At 35.6% G+C, this 19,846-nt stretch overlaps 1 protein-coding gene across 1 annotated transcript in view; it reads right to left on the reverse strand.

Moving 5' to 3' along the window:
• Window positions 1–19,846, reverse strand: part of HAT1 (histone acetyltransferase 1) — a 39,694-nt gene that overhangs the window by 12,603 nt on the left and 7,245 nt on the right. The window contains exons 3-8 of the mRNA XM_069577216.1: window positions 17,613–17,688; window positions 14,128–14,248; window positions 5,418–5,597; window positions 5,031–5,152; window positions 4,426–4,530; window positions 3,999–4,105 (exon numbers count right to left, since the gene is read on the reverse strand). Of these exons, the coding sequence (XP_069433317.1) occupies window positions 3,999–4,105; window positions 4,426–4,530; window positions 5,031–5,152; window positions 5,418–5,597; window positions 14,128–14,248; window positions 17,613–17,688 (711 nt within the window). The remainder of the gene's footprint in view (window positions 1–3,998; window positions 4,106–4,425; window positions 4,531–5,030; window positions 5,153–5,417; window positions 5,598–14,127; window positions 14,249–17,612; window positions 17,689–19,846) is intronic.

Raw genomic sequence — 19,846 nt, forward strand, 5'->3', positions numbered from 1 at the left:
ACAGAAAATGAAATCAACAGTAAACCAAATAACAAATGCAGACCTACAGAAAATCACCAAATAAACATAACACTGTAATTAGTTACTTTGTCTAATTCTTCAGTCTTTTCCTTATTAATCTAGTCACATCATGCAGTTATACAAGTCACCCAGAAACATGAAGGACATTCTGATTCCTTTCCTATGTGCTGCCACCAGTGTTTTTTTTTCAACTACTACAATAACCTCCTTGTTTTCCTCACTTGTACTCTGCAGCTTTATAAAGTGTAAAATGGATCGACACAAACCTAAATTAAAACCATTCAAGTATACCAGTGTAACTGTAACATGTGTCTCAAAGAAAGGGAAGAGAGAGAACAGCTGAGGAAATACTGGCCACAAACTTTCCAAATTTGATGAAAAAATTTTTATCTATACATCCAGGAAACTCAACAAGCTTCAATTAGGAAAAACATAATGTTATGTATCTAAACACATCATAATCAAACCTCAACGTGAACTGAATGAAATGAAAGCACAATTTACGAAAACTTATATGATCAGTAAAACCAGTACTTGTATTTATATAATAATATTTAAGTATTATTTAGGTAGCTATATTAGAAAAAAAGGACATCAAATCAATAACCTAAGTTTCAATCTTAACTAGAAAGAGTAAATTAATCTCAAAGCAATAAGAAGAAAATAATAAAAGTTAAAGTGGAAATCAATGAAGTAGAAAACAAAACAAAAATTTTAATGAAAACACACCAAAACAATTCTGAAAAAGAACACAATGGACTTTCATTTCCCGATTTCAAAACTCAACATAAAGGTCGAGGCTCTGCTACCACTGGAGCCATGACGCCCCCAGAGAGCAAAAGCAAGGCCACCAAGGCTGGGCGAGGCAGCATTTCAGTCCCAAAGAGATCAGCAAACCCACGCTGCTCACTGATGGTGAGTTTGCAGCAACCAGCCCTAGTCTGTGTTGTCTAGATGCTCATGGAGAGCAGGACGGTCTTCTGGGAGTGTGTGCCTCTGGGTCCCTGAGGCCCCACTTCTCTGCTCCATTCCCACCCACCTGGCCAAGGCCAGTACCCATTTCTAACTCTACTCATCAATCGTTTGAAGAACTGTCGGTTTAGTTTACAGCCCCCTGGCAAAACAGGCTCCACAAATTCAACTTATGCATTTAACAGGCTAAACTTGACATTGCTGTTAAGGCAAAACAAAAAAAAAACCTCAGTAAGAAAACTACAATAAAAATATCAAGACAGTATGGTTCCAGCAGCACTACAGACACAGATAATTCGAGAGTCCAGAAACAAATCTTTTACGTTTACAGTCAACCTATTTTGAACAAAGGTACCAAGGCAATTCAATAGAGGAAAAGATAGTCTTTTTAGCAAACTGCTGGAAAAACTGTATGATCACATATAAAGATTAATTCAGAAACTTTCCGCACATAATGCACAAACTTTACCTCAAAACGGATCACAGATCTCAATACAAGAGACTGGGGATGGGGACTGACTGGGGACAGACATGAGGGAATCTTTTTATGGTGACAGAAATATTGTAAAACAGGCCACAAAACTAGGCAAGTATACTAAAAATACTGAACTATATATACACTTAAAATGGATGAATTTAATGGTATGGAAATCAGACCTCAATAAAGCTGCTTTAATGAAATCTCTACTAAGTGACAAACTCTTAAGCAAGCATCTCTTGAAAAAAATGTTTTTGAAGTGCTAATAGCGACGCACATGCTTATCCACGTCTACCTGTTTCTGAACTGGTTTAGAAAAAAAGAACTGTGTTGCTAATACCAGTATAAAATAAAATTTAGTATGGGTGAAAGCTTAAGTATCTTAAGTAACTAACATCCCCTCAGAATTTTAGGGGAAAACACATCAAAGGTAACAGAATTACAGTTGAGAAAAATCTAAAAAAATTCACACCACATTATCTCTAATTTTCATATAAATTAAAAACCTGTGTAAAAAAAATTTCCACTCAGATTTAAATAAGCCATTATAGACTAACAATATTTTGTTTGTAGTTTCATATTAGTATAAGTGGCCAAGTCACCACTCCATCTTTAAGCACTTTAACTAAAGGTGTCAGCCTGAAAATGAACCTAAAATGACAACACCCATTAATTTGTGACATCCTTCAATTGCTTTGTTTCTATGCTACATAAGTGATGCATTTAAAAGATGAAATTTGCTTGGATATAAATTGATAGTTATACATGGGCCTCAAAGCTTGAGTTTTTTCCCCAAGTTAAATATATCATCTACCAACATTAATACTCTTCTATCATTTAGAAAAACACTCTTTTAACTCTTCATATTACAAAACATTTACAGATAAAATTCTAAAAAAGCCATGTAACATATTCCAGTACTACATGGAATAGTTAAAGAACAGATTTAATTAACTCTTAACATACACTGATAGGTTAATAACACTGATATATAGCCTAGGATCAATTTCGACTGTCAAACACAACTCTCTTTGCAATTCAGGAATAAATCATTGATTCTGTATGTAAGGTCATACAACCAAGATGTGTTAAAACGCTGTGTATCTTATGATACTGACATCCTCAAAAGGAAAAATGGCACATGATTTAAAGAACTGTTTTCCAGTATTTTACTTTAAGTGCTAAAAAAAGGGAATTCTCTGGCGGTTCAGTTGTTAGGACTTCACAGTCTCACTGCCAGGGCCAAAGTTAGATCCCTGGTCTGGGAAATAAGATCCTGCAAGTCATGAGGCATAATGTGCTAAAGAAAAGTGCTAAAAAAAGAAAATGGGTGGCAATTATACCACAAAAACTTATCCTGTAACATAGGCCATCAATGGTTAGGTTTGAATTTTTACTGTATCTGGCTATATGTCAATTAAGCAAAAGGCCATCTCAGTATAAGGAATATTCTGGGTTGCAAAGGGAAATCCAGAGCCTGCAAAAGATCCAACAAGTTTTAAAAATATGCAAAATAATGGATCTATACACAACTAAAACAACCAAAGAGAGAACTCTATCCTTTTTTTAAAAAGACCGAGAATGGAAATCTAGGAGAAATATCTTAATGAGAACAAGTGTATCAGTGATTTTTAGTAATTTGCTAAGAAATGTTAACACTGAAAATAAAGGCCAATACCCAGTTTTCAAATTCAGGAGTCCTTTAACATGTTCAGCATTTTCTCTTTAGAGACTTCAGTTTGCAATGAATAAAGGCTACCATTATTGATGACTCTTCACTGAGATTTAAGAAATAAAATTCTTTATCTGCTAATTGGCGCTAAGTATCAAGGACTTTATAGGCTGGAGTACACAGAAGAAAGTGGTTAAGAGGCTTCACAGAAACAACCCCTGCTGGCATATTACCCACTAGAGAAGACAAAGACTACTTCTGGAAACCCTAATCTCCAGACTAAAATCACCAAAAAGTCCCTTCATGTAGTACCAAGTCCAAGCTCTACAAGTAAACAGAAGCTAAACAACTTTCAGCTTAGCTAAAAAGAAGTGTTATTGATTGTGTAAAGTTTCTATAATTTTACAAGTCACTAAGCTAGTGAAAGTGTCAATTTATAACTTTTGATTGAAACTAACTTTAGTAATTACTTCATCTCCCAAGTTCCCAAATCATTTAACAGTAGCAATAAAGTTAGATGAAAAGATAAATCAACTTTATAAAATGCTTGAGAAATAGACTGAACAAATAGTCATACCATACTTGCAATATATATATATTCCTAACCAAGATTTCCCATTTTATATTCAGTTCATTATCCTCAATTTGTTCAACTAATTAAGCACTTCATACTCAGAGATGCAATCCAATTTCACAAAGGGCTTATGATTTAAAATGAAACTTAAGTCATCTTTAAACAGCTCCAAAAAGACCTCAGGAGACTGCTGCTATTTAAAACAAAAGTTAATTCTGACAAAACCAAAATTAGTAAAGAAGAGATTTGGAAAGGCTTTTTCAGTAACAAAATTTACATACCTGTAATATCAAGAACAGAAGGAGATGCAATGTAGTATCTATGAACTGTTTCAAGAAGTTGAGCACCATGGCCTTGACCTTGAAATGGAGTCAATATCAGCATTTGACTATAGTAAAGAAATTATATTAAAATATTACAACCTGACCAGTTTATAGACTGCAAATCACTACAGTAATACAAAAACATTTTCAAGTTTGTGTGGTTTTTTAATCCATCTTTAAGAATTCCAAAAATCACTGAGACACTCAAAATTGCAAACATTTAATCTTCCAAACTGTTTCAAAAGGAACAATGAAATAAATCAGTACACAGCCAATGAATAATGGTGATTTTTTTAAAACAAATCAACACTATTACAGTATTAGAAACTTCAGCAGTTCCTTCTTCTGAAATAAAAGACAAGGCACGTGTTATACTGCCAATTACCTTACACGTGGCCGGGTTTTGTCTGGGTACACATAGTAATTATAGACTGTCATGTAGCCTACGGTCGCAAAGAGTGTAGCTCCATCCTTATTATACTTCTCAAATCTGCAGATAAAACAGAAAGCCAAGCAGGTCAATTACAGTCGCGCTCCCATGCAGTGTCCATTTTCTTTTCCATTCTCTGACTGAATTTTCAGTGTCAGCAAGCTACTCTGTGAGGGCCCAATGGGTACACCTGCTATGTTCTGAATATACAATTCACTTAATTGGTGTGCAGCAACTTGGATAAATCAGACCTCTTTACATCACTTCAGTGCACTTGCCTATTATAAAGATGAATAGGTGGCAAGTAAAAGAAAACACAGGCAAAGCTCATTTTACTGTTTAAGCCTACATTCAGAGCCCTAACGGACAACAGCATTTAATTCGCCTCTATTCTCAAGGTCTCCCAAAGCATAATGAAGGAAAACTCAAGCCTCATAAACAATAGTTTTTCTTTCCTGGGAAAAATATCATTATACTATCCCAATAATTGGGCTGCCACAATTAAAATGCTGGCTTTGTGGAGGTAATAAGGTCTACTGTTGCTTTAGAACTGTACTTACACTAGAAAGTAGTGCCATCTTTCATCATCCACGTCAATAAAGCTAGCAGTTTCAATAAACCACATCAAAAAGGTCTGAAGCCTTTCATGATATTCTCGAAAGCCTCTACATGTCATGTCAGCCTAGGGAAAAAGCCAGGAAAAGTCAGGTGAAACTCATCACAGAGGTAAGTGAAAGTCTGCAGAACACAAAACTATTCTGTGGGAAAATGTTTAGAAGTCTCAGATTAAGATGTGTACACAGACACACATACAAAACAGATCGTTGTTTTTATTGCTGACAAAGACTTGTTTCCTGGAGTTAGAATAAATCACTGAAAATAACACATCAAAACAGAACATAGGTTTCAGGCAAATTAAGTAAGGCAACATTTAGATCTATCTTTACCTTATAAATCTGAAAGGTAAAGTTTTCTCCTCCTGTTGGACTGAGAACAGAGTATGTGTGAAGTAAGGTTCCAAATGGCTTGAAATCAGCTTCTTTTTCCAGCAACGAAAGAAAATCATTCGTGTTTGTGCAAAATCCAGGTGGAATGATTTGTCTAATTTTGCCCTCAACATCATCTGCCTAAGGAATGGAGATTAAAGGACACACACAGAAATTAATAACTCTGACCTAGTTGAATATGCTTAGTTTTTTTGAAAGGGACAAAATTCACAAAACTTTAATTCACTGTTAAACTAAAGAAGTGAACACATAGCAAATTGGGAAAGGATGAGTTTCATGTGTACAAGATACTGCCACAGAAATGTGAGATGAACACAAGTATAACACAGAAATGAAAAAGAGGAGGTGGGGAGTCTGAAATCAACTGCAAGAATGAATGCAACCCTATAGAAATTTCTAACATCATGTAGAGAAGGCTGACTACACCCCTTCAAGACAATTTGAACTGGCCAAAACAAAAGACTGCTTATTATTTTACATGACTGCTTATTAAGTTACATGTGTCAAGAAGAGTATATTATTTAAGACATGAAAGGATCACCAGCAGTAGTGAGGTGAGGCTAGAGTCAGACCAAACAAACGGCAACCTCACCATGAGCAAGCAGGTCATTAACTCCCTGACACCAAAACTCAAAATTAAGATAATATTTAAAATATGCCCACTTAGGAAATACATAAATTATATGACTGGATATATTATCCACTCATCCTATAAGGTGACACAATTTTTACAGAGTTGGATTTGTGACAGTAAAAAGAGACAAGCCTGGACAACAAAATTAAACTCAGAGATTAAAATTACCCTTGTTAAACAACCTCGATGAATGTTAAACTATCAGCTGAGCAGACTTCATAATCCTTTTCAAAACCCCAAAAGACCACTTGATTGAATACATTTACTACTTCTCTTTAACCATGAATATTTGATGAAGTCTTACAATAAAGTATTACTGCTTCTCACCAGGCAATAAAACTTAATGAATTGGTCTCAACTTAACAAAACCTTATCCCTCAATACAGTCCCTAAAAGCCTGACATTACATTCAACAAAATGAGCTTGCATTCTATTCAAACTTTTTCCTGAACAATGAGGCCAGGTTTTTACTTAATGGAGTTTGCCGTGAGTTCAGCTGTAATGTTTGTATTGTATCTATTTCCACAAGGACTGACACAAGAACACTTTGTGTTAACTTACTAAGCAGCTCTTTCATACCGTTTACATGCATGATGGGTATTAGTTCTAAACCAAGACCCTTGCTACTTAGCATTCAAAACAGGGAAATTAAGATGCTTAGGACAAAATACACTACAAAAGGCTAATACAACATGCTACTAATTCCTGTCCTTTCAACCATCTTTTAACTAAGTAGAAGCAATGCACCTGCAGATGAATAGCACTTTATTATCATTCAGTTACATTTCAGGATAGAGAACCAGGGATGGAGTTTATTACAAACAAGTTTCATTTTCAATGCTCTGGTACACCAACATTTATATATAACTTGTTTATAGCTATAAAAAGGAGCTATTATTTAAAAATATAGCTCTTCAACATTTTACCCAACAGCTTATTTCTAACATGTACACCAGTGTGTACAATCCATTCATGCTCAAGGTTAAATGCACTACATTTGACAGAACTACTTTTGCTTATTTCTAAAGTACTATTTGATAAATATTTTCTCTTGAAACTGCTAACTAATATGAAGAGATGATCTTAAGCATATTTTATAGAATTTGTACAATTTCAATAATTGTAACAAGAAAGTGTAATAATAAGGGATAGGTCTAATATGTCTGTTGTGTGGCTATTAAAATCCAAAGTAGCAATGGGTAAAGGTAGTATTAATTCAAATTTTAAAAAGTCAAGAAACACTAGTTTTAAATAAAGAGGTTTATAATCTATCAGTTTAAAAGAAAACATTTCAAGACACACATAGTATATATAATTTTAACTTTTAAAAATTCCCCCCAGTGTCATGTCTTCTCAATAAGGCACTGCAAAGCATGATCAAATAACTTCACATATCTGGCACTAAATGTACTTCAAAGATTTCTTTGAAACTCTAAGTTTCAAGTAGCAGTTCTGATGGACTATAGAGCAGCCCAAAGATTTGAGCTCAACAAAGTTGAAAGATAGTTAATGTTTAACTTTCAGCCTTCGAAGGATACCTATTTATTGTAGTATCTTCAAATAAATATTTTGCTCTGGGCAAGTTTATACATTATTTTAAGAACTTTTACAGAGGAAAAAAGGGCCACGTTTAAAAATAAGTAATCTGTTAACATGTATTACACTAGAGAAAATGTATATCTATTATATAAAATACGAAACATAAAACCAACAGCTCTTCAAACTTGGAATTCAGAACTCTGTATCATTAAAGGAGAAATGTCTGCATTTCTCTATTAAATGGATTCTACTTTAAGGGGGGAAAAAATCCTGTAACTATCATATTTTACAGATCTACACTCTTTTCTAAAAGAATAAATTTATTTTAGTTCACTTAAATATTCATCTATCATACTGGATTACTGGCCAGGTAATAGTTATCACTGGAGAAAATCCCATATAATCTTTTAAAATTGAATGTAGAATTAAACATTAACTGAAACTTACACAAGTTCCAACGCTTGTGGTTAAAGGCTTAGATTCTATTTCTGAAGATCACTGAAAAATTCCCTATATTCAAGAGTATTCTGGAGAAGGCAATGGCAACCCACTCCAGAACTCTTGCCTGGAAAATCCTATTGTCGGAGGAGCCTGGTAGGCTGGAGTCCATGCGGTCGCCAGGGGTTGGACATGACTGAGCAACTTCACTTTCACTTTTCACTTTCATGCATTGGAGAAGGAAATGGCAACCCACTCCAGTGTTCTTGCCTGGAGAATCCCAGGGACGGCGGAGCCTGGCAGGCTGCCATCTATGGGGTCACACAGAGTCGGACATGACTGAAGTGACTTAGCAGCAGCAGCAGCAAGACTATCCTAACCTTTAATCAAAACTATATAGAAATAGTTACGTGTGCTAAGTCACTCAATCGTGTACGACTCTGTGTGACCCCATGGACTGTAGCCCACCAGGCTTCTGTGTCATGGGCCTCTCCAGGCAAGAGCACTGGAATGAGTTGCCATGCCCTCCTCCAGGGGGTCTTCCTGACCAAGGGATTGAACCCACATCTCTCATATCTCCTGCACTGGCCTGCAGGTTTTCCATCACTAGCGCCACCCGGGAAGCCCACAGTTATAGAAAGGATAAGAAATTAAGCTGATCAAGAATCTAGAGTACAGCATGATATGTTAAATTAATAAGGACATGCCTTACAAATGTTTTTCTAACAACTGCCAATGTCTTTTTAATAAGGAAAGCATAAATGTAACCCTTCTATTTAGGTCTTCTCTTAGGTGACTTAAGACGAAATGTTTTGGAGTATACTCTCTGACTATGGTCATTTCAACTTCCAGTGTTCTATACACTGTTACATATCTGATGTTTCCACGAAGCAATTTTTACATTTCCTCATCACTGCATAAAGCAATGTGCCTGAGACTTAAATGGTAGTCGGACAGAATTCGTACACATGTACTTAATACAGATTTAAAAAACAAATTACCTCTTTAGCCTCTAAACCTAAATAGCAGCATTTGTCTAAATTTGTCTGTGGTGCATAATTTTTGAAATACCAATTTTGAAGGCATGTTAAGGCTTGGCTAAAGTCACAGAGAGTTAACATTAACTGTAATTCTAAGAATACCCAAGATATGCTGCAAAAACAAGCCAAAAAACTCCACATCTACATAAACTTGCTCAATTTTACATTCGCTGACAATATGCAAGCTGCAGAAATTTCAGTATTGTTGGAGAAATTAAGTAGAGAAAAACTGTGAGCATTTCCACTTTTTGAAAAACAAAGGTCACATTATGTTAATTGTACTGCATTAGTGCTTTGCAACCTAACTAAACTTACAATAGCTCAGTTGGTAAACAATCTGCCTGCAATGCAGGAGACCTGGGTTCCATCCTGGGTAGGGTAGATCCTCTGGATAAGGAAATGGCAACCCACTCTAGCATTCTTGCCTGGAGAATCCCATGGACAGAGGAGCCTGGCAGGCTAAAGTCCATGGAGTTGCAAGAGTCAGACATGACTTAGCAACTAAACCACCACCACCAAACTCACAACGATGTTCTAAGATAAAGATCTAAACATATAATTTTAAAGCTTTTTATGATATTTCACAAAAAGAACTTCTCATTAAGAATACTGTCACCATTATCAAAAAAGGAATGCAGTGGAATTCACTAGGAAATATTATTAGTCTACCAAAGTATTTTTTTCACTTTCTCAAGATTATATTTTTATACATACACAGGATTTTTCTATTAAAAAAGCCCTCAGGAATCCAGACAATTAAAGAAATTTGCTCTCATTTACTCTCAAATTGTATCCAAATTAAAGAGAGACAAGGATAAAATAGATGACTGAAACTCACAGATAATACAAACTTTATCCATGTATTTCAACTTTCTTCAACAAAACCCTTCCCTAAAATGTCAGCAATCAGCAAGACTGAACAATCTTTGTTACACATTCTTCTACTAAAAAGCAATGAAATTACCTTAAGAGAGGGCTGGAGGTACTGATAAAAGCAAAACCATAAGATGAGCAAACCATCAGTGTCTGAATAATCAAGTTTATTATATTGCAAAATTCAAAATAATTACATTATCTTTAAAGATGATAGCTACGGAGATGTTCTACAGACACCTTGTGACTAAAAAAAATTTAGGTGCCACTAGAGAGTTTGCAAAAGAAAAAGAATGGATGATGAAAGATTAATATAATGGCAAAATTTTAATACACAAATAACTTCTAAGCAGATGTGCTCTGGTTTCTGACCATCTAAAAGGGTATATTTTTCACATGCAAAAATAATGCAAAGTACCGTGTGCATAAACTCAATTATGACATATTATAGTCTCAAACCTTATACATCTAAAACAAAAATCTTGGGTTTTTCCCACTTAAATCTACTTCTCCAGTCATCCCTATCTCAGGGAACAGTGCCACCACCACTGAAGCTATGGCATCCTCCTCCTTCCTCTTTCCCTCAACAATCATATTTAACTCAGTAACAGATGCTGCTGACTCTCTCTCTGAGGAGGAGACTCACTGGAAAGAACGCTGATGCTGGGAAAGACTGAAGGCAAAGAGGAAGAGGGCAGCAGAGGATGAGATGGTTAGATAGCATCACCAACTCAATGGACATGAGTCTGAGCAAACTCCTGGAGACAGTGAAGGACAGAGGAGCCTGGTGTGCTGCATTCCATGGGGGTCACACAGAGTCAGACATAACGACTGAACAACCAAAGAAATACCCTCAAGCAGGTAAATGCAGTGTTGCCCACAACGCTGCAATGTTCTGGTCTCTCTCCTCTCACTCTTGCCCTCTACAGTGGGTTCTCTGCATAGCAGGCAGAATCATCTTTCAACAACATAAACACTATCACATAACCCCCACCTACTTAAAACTTCCAAGGGCTTCAGCTACTCTTATTCCATCGACCGAGTTTTGCCAACCCTCTTCAACTATCTCCTACCCTTCTTCTCTCATCACCACATTTTAACAACAGTGATCTTTCTGGACAACAAAAATGCCAAGAATGTTCTCATTTCAGGGCCTCTGTATAGGTTGATCCCTTCAGATAACCACATGACTGGCTACTCTTCATTCAGAAACCAGCAAAACGTTTCTTCATACATATTAATTTGTTTATTTAATATCTATTTGTTGACTGCTCCTCTTGGCAAGAACATAAGTGTCTTAAGAACAGTGACTTTGCCTTGTTTGCCATTATACCCCTGTGAAATGAACATTCTCACTGCGAATGGGAAAGAGCCAAGCCTGTTCCCCCCACATCTGCTACCCATTCTTTTTTTTACAAGGGGAAAAAGAGGTCTCTGCTTGAACATGCAATTTAAATAAATGATCTCTGACAATGAAGCAAATAAATAATCCTACAAAAAGACATTATAAAAGACTGATTCCTTACTCCTAACACACTACTTCTAAATGGAGAAACCTCGTTTTTAAGAATGGAACAATTAGAAGTCAATGCAAATACACAGCTATTTTCACTGCACATAGTATTTGAAAGATTTATCAATAACTAATAGTTCCTTCAGAAGAAATCAATTCAGCACTACCAGCCAGAACTTAAAAAGAAAAGAAACGCAAAAAACCAGCAAACCCCTCAAACAACACTGAATTTTGTACAACACAAAGGAAAAATACATTTTTTAAGAGTAGCTAGGCTTGAAAATCTAACAAATATTTGATTATAAAAAGCTCCATTTTAGTAAATTCTGTGTTAAATGCTAGTTTATCTAAGATTAAATCTTTTCAAATATCAAATCACCACAACTACAGCATTAGTCAATGAGGCATTTTTATAGCTGGAAATTTTCAAAAATATCTAAGGGACACAAACCACTGAAAAAAACAAATATTAAGTGAAAGTTATATATATTTATCTAACAAACAGTCATCTCAAATAGGGGTGGCAAATGAGAACTAAAAAGTTAGTGCTCAAAATATTTCTGACACTGAAGTTGAATAATGGACATAAGAGACTATTTCAGATTTCTTTTATGCTATATATCATACACGTTTCCATTCCTTTAAGCTTACTAATACGGAATTTTTACCCATAAGGGGACTGTTTGCAAGAGGGAAGTCTCTCATATTAGCAATAAACTGAGAGCTAATAGCATAAAAGTATGGGAGCAGGCAAATAAATAAAATATACACTGTGAAAAACAGAAATAAAACCTAAAAAGCACAAAAGCCCAGGACCATTTAGAACAGGTCATAAATAGTTCTAACATCTTTGAGGAGGATATTACCATATATTATGCATGCTACGATAAGTGATTCTCTCCTGTGTGCAATACAAATTGTTTACTAGTTGTGTGACTTTGGACAAGTCCCCTTACAATGAAATGAAAAAAGCAAACAAACATAATAAAAAGGGAGCAAATCAACCAATCTCTGTAATGAGAGAAGGTTTTAACAATAAGAGTGGAGCATGAGGCTGGGAAAAGACTTACGTCAGGAATTTAAACTTAGTTAAAATTTTGAAAACATTTAAATAGGAATGTCTAGGAACAGAAAAACTCTAAAATATACAATTTTTTGAAGGTCCCTTAAAGATTCATGTCCATCCAAACATGCCAAAGACACCCACTCCCCAACATCCACCAAGATCAACTCAAGTCTAAAATCTCATCATCTATGTTATTCAAATAAGGTACAGGTGAGACTATGGGTATGACGTATCATGGGGCAAAATTCCTTTCCACCTGTGAAACTAGAAAACAAGTTATCACTTCCAAAGAACAAAGGCAAGACAAGCATAGGATAAAAGTTATGGACTTTGTCATTCCAAAAGAGAGAAAATGGTAGGAAGAAATAAGTCACCAAATGATTTCAGAATCCAATAGGTCAAATGCCATTGTTGTTGTACAGTCTCTAAGTCATGTCCGATTCTTTGCGACCCTATGGACTGTAGCCTGCCAAGCTCTTCTATCCATGGAAATCTCCAGGCAAGAATACTGGAGTGGGTTGCCATTCCCTTCTCCAGGGTTATCTTCCCAACCCAGGGATCAAACCCACATCTCCTGCATTCGCAGGCAGACTCTTTACTGCTTAGCCACCCGGGAAGGCTCAAATTTCATCAGACTTAGGAATACTGTGGTCTATGACACTACCCTCTGAGCCTGAAGCTCCTCCTTCAAAATCATTCATCCTTTTTCTTGAAAGGCAGCACATGTTTGCAGATGAATAGAGTTATTAACCTGTTTCTTGCCTGTTGGATTTTAGAAGTCCATTAGCCTTCCCGTATTCTGTCAGTCCAAACTGGCTATATTTCTGCTGATATGACACTCTGGAACACTTTCTGGGTCACGTATGTATGCCATGAAAGTTCATGCCAATAGACAAGATGGTCCTCCACAGGTGCTCCCTGAATTTATATCACAGAATTCAATCCCTATTTCTGGCTTTGTTGAGATTACTGAGGAGATCAATGAGTCACACCTGTCTATTCAGCAAAACAAGATTATTTAGCCAAGATTACTATTGGCTTTCTCCCCAGAGCACACTTCCCCACCAGTGAATTTTCTAAATTTAGTGTCTTCAGAACAGGCTGAGAATTTCCCAAATCAAGTCCTAATCCTTTTTACTTAACAGCTCTTCTCTCAATTTCTCTCTTTCTTCTTACACTTTAAGTGGCAAGAAAGCAGGCCACAACTTCAATACTTTGTTCATAAAACTCAACTCAATAATCAAGTTCATTTCTTACAAGTTTTCCTTTTCACATGAATATATGCTTAAAACAACAGACCTAAAGTTGGTAAATGAAATAAAACTCTGATCAAAAAAGTGAAGATTTTTACAGAAAAGGCTAAGGATCATGATCACAGGTTTAACTGGAATGACAGGCAGATAATCATCCCCATAATTAAATGTTAAATATGTGGTTTTAAAGCTGTAATATAACAGATTCTCTCCTCCCTCAAATCTTTAACATTTTATAATCTGTTTTATATTCAATTAGGAAACAGTTTAAAATACATTTATTTCTGTTCTTACCTCTACACAGTCAAAGTTCTCATCAACTTTAGATGCATATTCAACACGGAACATTGTTGACAGGCTCCCAGCAATATAATATAATAAGATCTTCAGACCCTTGTAACCAAAAGCAGTTTCACTGAAAGGGGAAAAAAAGCAGTAATCTAAGACCCAAAAATGAAAAAAGTCATTACAAAGTATTAACTCTACACAGAAACAGGTTTAACTTACTGGGCAGTTTCAACATTTTAAACTATACTTACTAAAAACAACAACAAAAAAACCATACTGTAATGAAACTGTGCCTCAGCTGTCTGTCCTAGTTTATAAAGTAACAGAATAATAACACCTACCTTAGGGATGTTATATGGGTTATATAAACAAGTCAATACATATAAATTGCTCATAACATTCACTGGTACAATATACAAGTGTACTGCAGCTACTGTTGCTGCTTTTACTCTTGCTACTATTATGAGGTATTTCATATCAGAGACAAGTAATGTTAAACTGATTCCTGGTTAGGCAAGCAGTTAAGATGGAGCTATAGAGCCCAACTTATAGTTCTCCCAACTTATCATTTGCATGTCCAACACAAACATCCAGAGCTGCTGAAAGTGCTAAGTGGAAGCACCTGACCACACCCCACTTACGAACTCAGAAAGCACATGGGGAGCTGCTGCTGTTTTCCCAGCCTTGCTCCCTGATATCCATCTATGCCTATTTCCTTTAAAGAAAAAAATCTTCCAGATAGAGAATTCTCAAGTAGCCAGGCGAGTTCCCCGGCGGTCCAGTGGTTAAGACTCGGTACCTTCACTGCCTTGACCCAGGTTCAGTCCCTGTGTCGGAAACAAATATTCCACCAAGAACATGGTGTAGCCCCCCAAGAGAGTCCAGAATAGGTAAATCTATGAAGACAGAAAGTAGATTAGTGACTATCCAGGGCTAGGGAGGGTATGGGAAAGAGGGAGCCACTGCTAACTGGTCACAATGGGAATTTTGGTGGAAATGATGAAAAGGTTCCAAAATTGGTTGTGGTGATGATTATGCAACTTTCAATATGCTAAAACTCACAGAATTGTACACTTTAAAAAGATTATTGTATGATAAAGGGTTTTGTTGTTTTTAAAGATGAATTCTGAAAGAATGCTAGAAAGAAGCAGTGTCATTTCCAGATTTCTGTCTAGGTTACCGAAACAAAATGTAAGTGTCCATTCCAGGGCTCTGAAAATTATGTGTACTAGAAAAGAGTGGCAATCATCCTAGGATTAAGATCAATGTAATGGTTCCCAAAATACAGAGTTATCATGATTATGTGACTCTCTTCTGTCTACCTTAGAGGGGTGTGCAAGCACACCACTTTTAATGATGTGCAAAGTGAGTGTGCAAAATGCCACAAAGAAGCCGTACTTGCGAAACTAGACCCTACTCACTAAGATATTACCTTAGGAAGAGACTTCAAGTAGCAGTAAGAGGGAGAGAGCAAGACAAAGCACTCCTTAGAGATAGAGATCCAAAAGAAAGCATTCCTATTTTTATGCTGTAATAAAACCTCTTTAAAATATGAGAGGCTCAAATTTTGGCATGAATCAATTATAAAATTCAGTTATTAATACTTAAAAGCATATTAAATACCTGATCTGATATATTCACAAGAAATTCTTAAAAACTTGTTCCATGAAGAGACATTTGTCAATTTAAAAATATATTAAATAAATATGTCAAAAGTGCTGAAATAATGCACAGGGAAAAGAGCAATATAGAAGAATATTTTAAATGTCAACTATATCTAAACACCATTTCCTACTAAGAAAAAAATCCATGGTTCCTAGAGGATATGGCCAATTCATTCTGCAGAACTAGTAAAGTACAGGGTGAATGTGCAACACTTGATTGTATCACAAAGTAAAGTGTCCTCAAAACGATGATGATATTATCAAAAGGACTCAAAAGCCAGTTTCAAAGAAGAGCCACTTGTTGAATCTGGGATCATCTGAGCATCAACACTAAAAACAGTAACAGACAGTAACTCATTAAGTTAAATCCTGAGTCTATTCTGAAATAAACAAAAATATGTAAGGGGAAGAAGAGACACTCTCTTTTACAGCAGAATGCAAACTAATAACTGTTGAAAATGTGGCAGCGTTAGAAAATCGCCCTTTTAGAATCATAGTAAAATACTAACAATCATTAACAGATTTAAAACTACTGAATGAAAGTCTGATGGGAAACAGGGTATTTTCACTCTCAAAAGTATCTCCTCACAGGTTACATATAAATAACAAAGAAAAAACCCTACAGTGGAGAAACCTTGCAGATACCTCCAAACTTAATGACCCAAGTTAACCAACAATGGGACAAACTGACATCAAGAACGTTCTGATACGACACATTGAGGACAGATACAACTTCTGCTGCAGTACTACAAATATATGCATTATCTGAATTTAATCATGAAGAAACGATCAAACTAGTCCAAAATGAAGGTTTACAAAACCAGCCGCTATTCTCTACAAAAATAATGACATGGAAAATAAAAGTCTGTAGAACTGTTCCAGTTGAAAGGGACTAAAGAAAGATAACAACTAAAAGCAATACATGATTCTAGACTGGATCAAGGATGAGGAATTACTGAATTTATTGAATATACACAAAAGAATTACTGGGAATCAATTGGCAAAGTTTGAAATGTGGATATTTTAGAAAATACATCACTGTTAGATTTCCTGAGTTTGGATAATTTTACCACAATACTGTCCTTGTTTTTAGAATATACATACTAAAGAGTTTAGGAGTAAGAGAAGATATATCTGCAACCAACTCTCAAATGGTTCAACAATAATCTATCAATATATGTGTATGAGAATGATTAAAGCTAATATAGCTAAATGTTAATAACTGATGTATGTAAAGGATATACAGAATATTATTCTTGAAACTTACTGCAAAGTTGATTATTTTCTTCAAAATCAAAAGGACTGTTTTAGTAACGTAATGAAGGCATTAGAAATTTAAGAAACTGTGCTGAACATTCAGAACATCTTCAAACTTGCTTCTGAAAATAAATTTCTCCCAACTGCTTATTTATTTTTCATAGAAAAAAACTTGACCTTTCCAGTGTTGGGGGAGTGTTTTCTAGAAGCAGTATAGCAAAATCATGCAAAACTAGTAGTTATGAATATGGGCTCTACAGTCTGACTGACTGAATCTGAACTTCAGTCATTCATATGTCCCTAGGCAACTATCCAACCCCACCAGTTAATGTTACATATGATGATACCATTGCTAAGATTATGCAAATTAAATATCATACTGTACTGACAGTATAACACTAAATGATAGGTATTATACAGTAGATTGGTGTCTCAATATAAAACATGCTATTCTAATATATTTTAAAAGAAACATGAAAAATAATAGGAAAGAAAATAAATTGATTTTTAAATTTTCAAAAAAATGTCTTTTCCCTACTAATTTGACAAATATCTTACTAAGTTACTTACTCATCCCCAAAGAGTTGATGGGTATACTCAGGAAAGAAAGTTCTAATGTCATTCTCAAGATCTTCAGGAAAACGAACTGTTTAAAAGAATAAAAAATATAGAGATATTAAAGACATTAAAGGTGACAGGTATTTCCACTTTGAGAATCTCATTATAACCAGGATATAGCCAACATATTTTTTTTTACTTATAAATGTCACTTTTCCATTATATGATTTACACTGGATTCTCATGCGACAATAAAAATCAGAATGTTACTTAAAGTGCTTCAGCATCAAAACCCTACTGAGTCTAATTAGAAACCTAGGTATGACAGAGGCATCTAATTCAGTTTTTATTTTTCTGTTATGTTCGTACACAACACAAAGAGTAAAAGACAACAAAACCAAAAAGAGGCACACTGAGATGAGAAAAGCTAGTACAAAGGAAACAAGGTGCTATAGGAAACATTCTGAGAACAAGAATAATCTGAGTTTGATGACCTCATATCATCACATCACTCTTTATGACTGCAAGATGATGATGATGTTTATGTTGTCGCCAGTTTTCCCCTTTTGCTTTTCACTACTAAAAGTGACACTGCAGGACTTCCCTGGTGGCCCAGTGGTTAAGAATCTGCCTGCCAATGCAGGGGACATGGGTGCAATCCCTGGTCCATGAAGATTCCACATGCCAGGGGGCAACTAAGCAGGTGTGCCACAACTACTGAACCCTCGTGCTGCAAATACTGACACCTGCCTTAGAGTCTGTCTGTGCTCTGCAACAAAAGAAGCCACCTCAAAGAGAAGCCCCCGCACTGCAGCTAGGGAGTAGCCCTCACCTGCGCCAACTAGAGAAAGCCCACATGCAGCAATAAGGAGCCAGAGCAACCTAAATAAATAAAATTTTAAAACGTATCATAAAGCACAAAATCCGAAAATGCAATCTAAATTGTATTCAGGCACAGAAAGCATTAAATGGCATAAAAGAACAACCTCTTCATAGTCATTAAGGTGAATTCTTTCAACAAACTGTATCTATCTAATGCTTTAAAAACTATTCAGAGTGGGAACGGTAAAGTGGGAAGGCACACAAGACTACAAAAATTGACTTTCACCTCCCCTAAAAAGAAAGCAAAGAGGAGAAAAACAGACCAAGCTCACCTACAAACAATAATGCAAGAATATTTAAAGATAATATAGTCTTCACAGAAACAAAATATACTGCGGTACTGAAATAAAAGGATGATTCAACATCTAAAAATCAAAAAATAATTTAATACTTACGTATTACATTGTATGTAAGACAACATTATCAAAATTATTTCCATGTAAACTGAAATGGCCCTCAATATACTCTAATATGTATATCTGAATAAAAAATTTTGAAAATTGAAAAACACTTTTCAATGTAACAAGCCAGGTTTATTGGAGAATTACTATAACCATCTTCATTAATTTAAGTGAAAGGAATGACCACTATCATTTTTTAACAGTGTTCTGAAAGTGCTAGAAAATGCAAATTGGAAAGAGAACGCAATAAGAGGCATATTTATAAAAAAGGAAGTGAATTTACTAAGATGTTCAGATATGACTGCATGCCAGTGAAAAACTAAGAAAATCAGCTGAAACCACTCTCCAAAAACAGCAGAAGAATCCAGTAAGATTATCTGTTTTAAAATTCATTCAAAAAAAACAACAAATATATTAAAGAAAAACACTTCAATTAAAAATTAGGCAAAAGATTTGAACAGATAGTTCTATAAAAAAGATACACAGTGACAATAAGCACATGAAAAGATGCTCAATATCAGTCACTAGGGAAATGCAAATAAAAACTGCAATATCATTTCACACCTACTAGGATTGGCTATATATAGAAATAATTAAGTGCTGACAAGAATATAGTAAAAGTGAACTTTTATACATTGCTGGTGGGACTGTAAAATGGTATATCCACTGTGGAAAATAATTTGGCAGTTACTTAAAAAGCTAAACAAAGATTTATCATGTGACCCAGCAATTCTGTTCCTAGCTATATAGTCGGAGAAGGCAATGGCACTCCACTCCAGTACTCCTGCCTGGAAAATCCCATGGATGGAAGAGCCTGGTAGGCTGCAGTTCATGGGGTCGCCAAGAGTCGGACAGGACTGAGCGACTTCTCTTTCACTTTTCACTTTCATGCATTGGAGAAGGAAACGGCAACCCACCCCAGTGTTCTTGCCTGGAGAGTCCCAGGGACGGGGGAGCCTGGTG

The sequence above is a fragment of the Ovis canadensis genome, chromosome 2, assembly GCF_042477335.2.
Source record: "Ovis canadensis isolate MfBH-ARS-UI-01 breed Bighorn chromosome 2, ARS-UI_OviCan_v2, whole genome shotgun sequence".
Taxonomy (NCBI): Eukaryota; Metazoa; Chordata; class Mammalia; order Artiodactyla; family Bovidae; genus Ovis; species Ovis canadensis.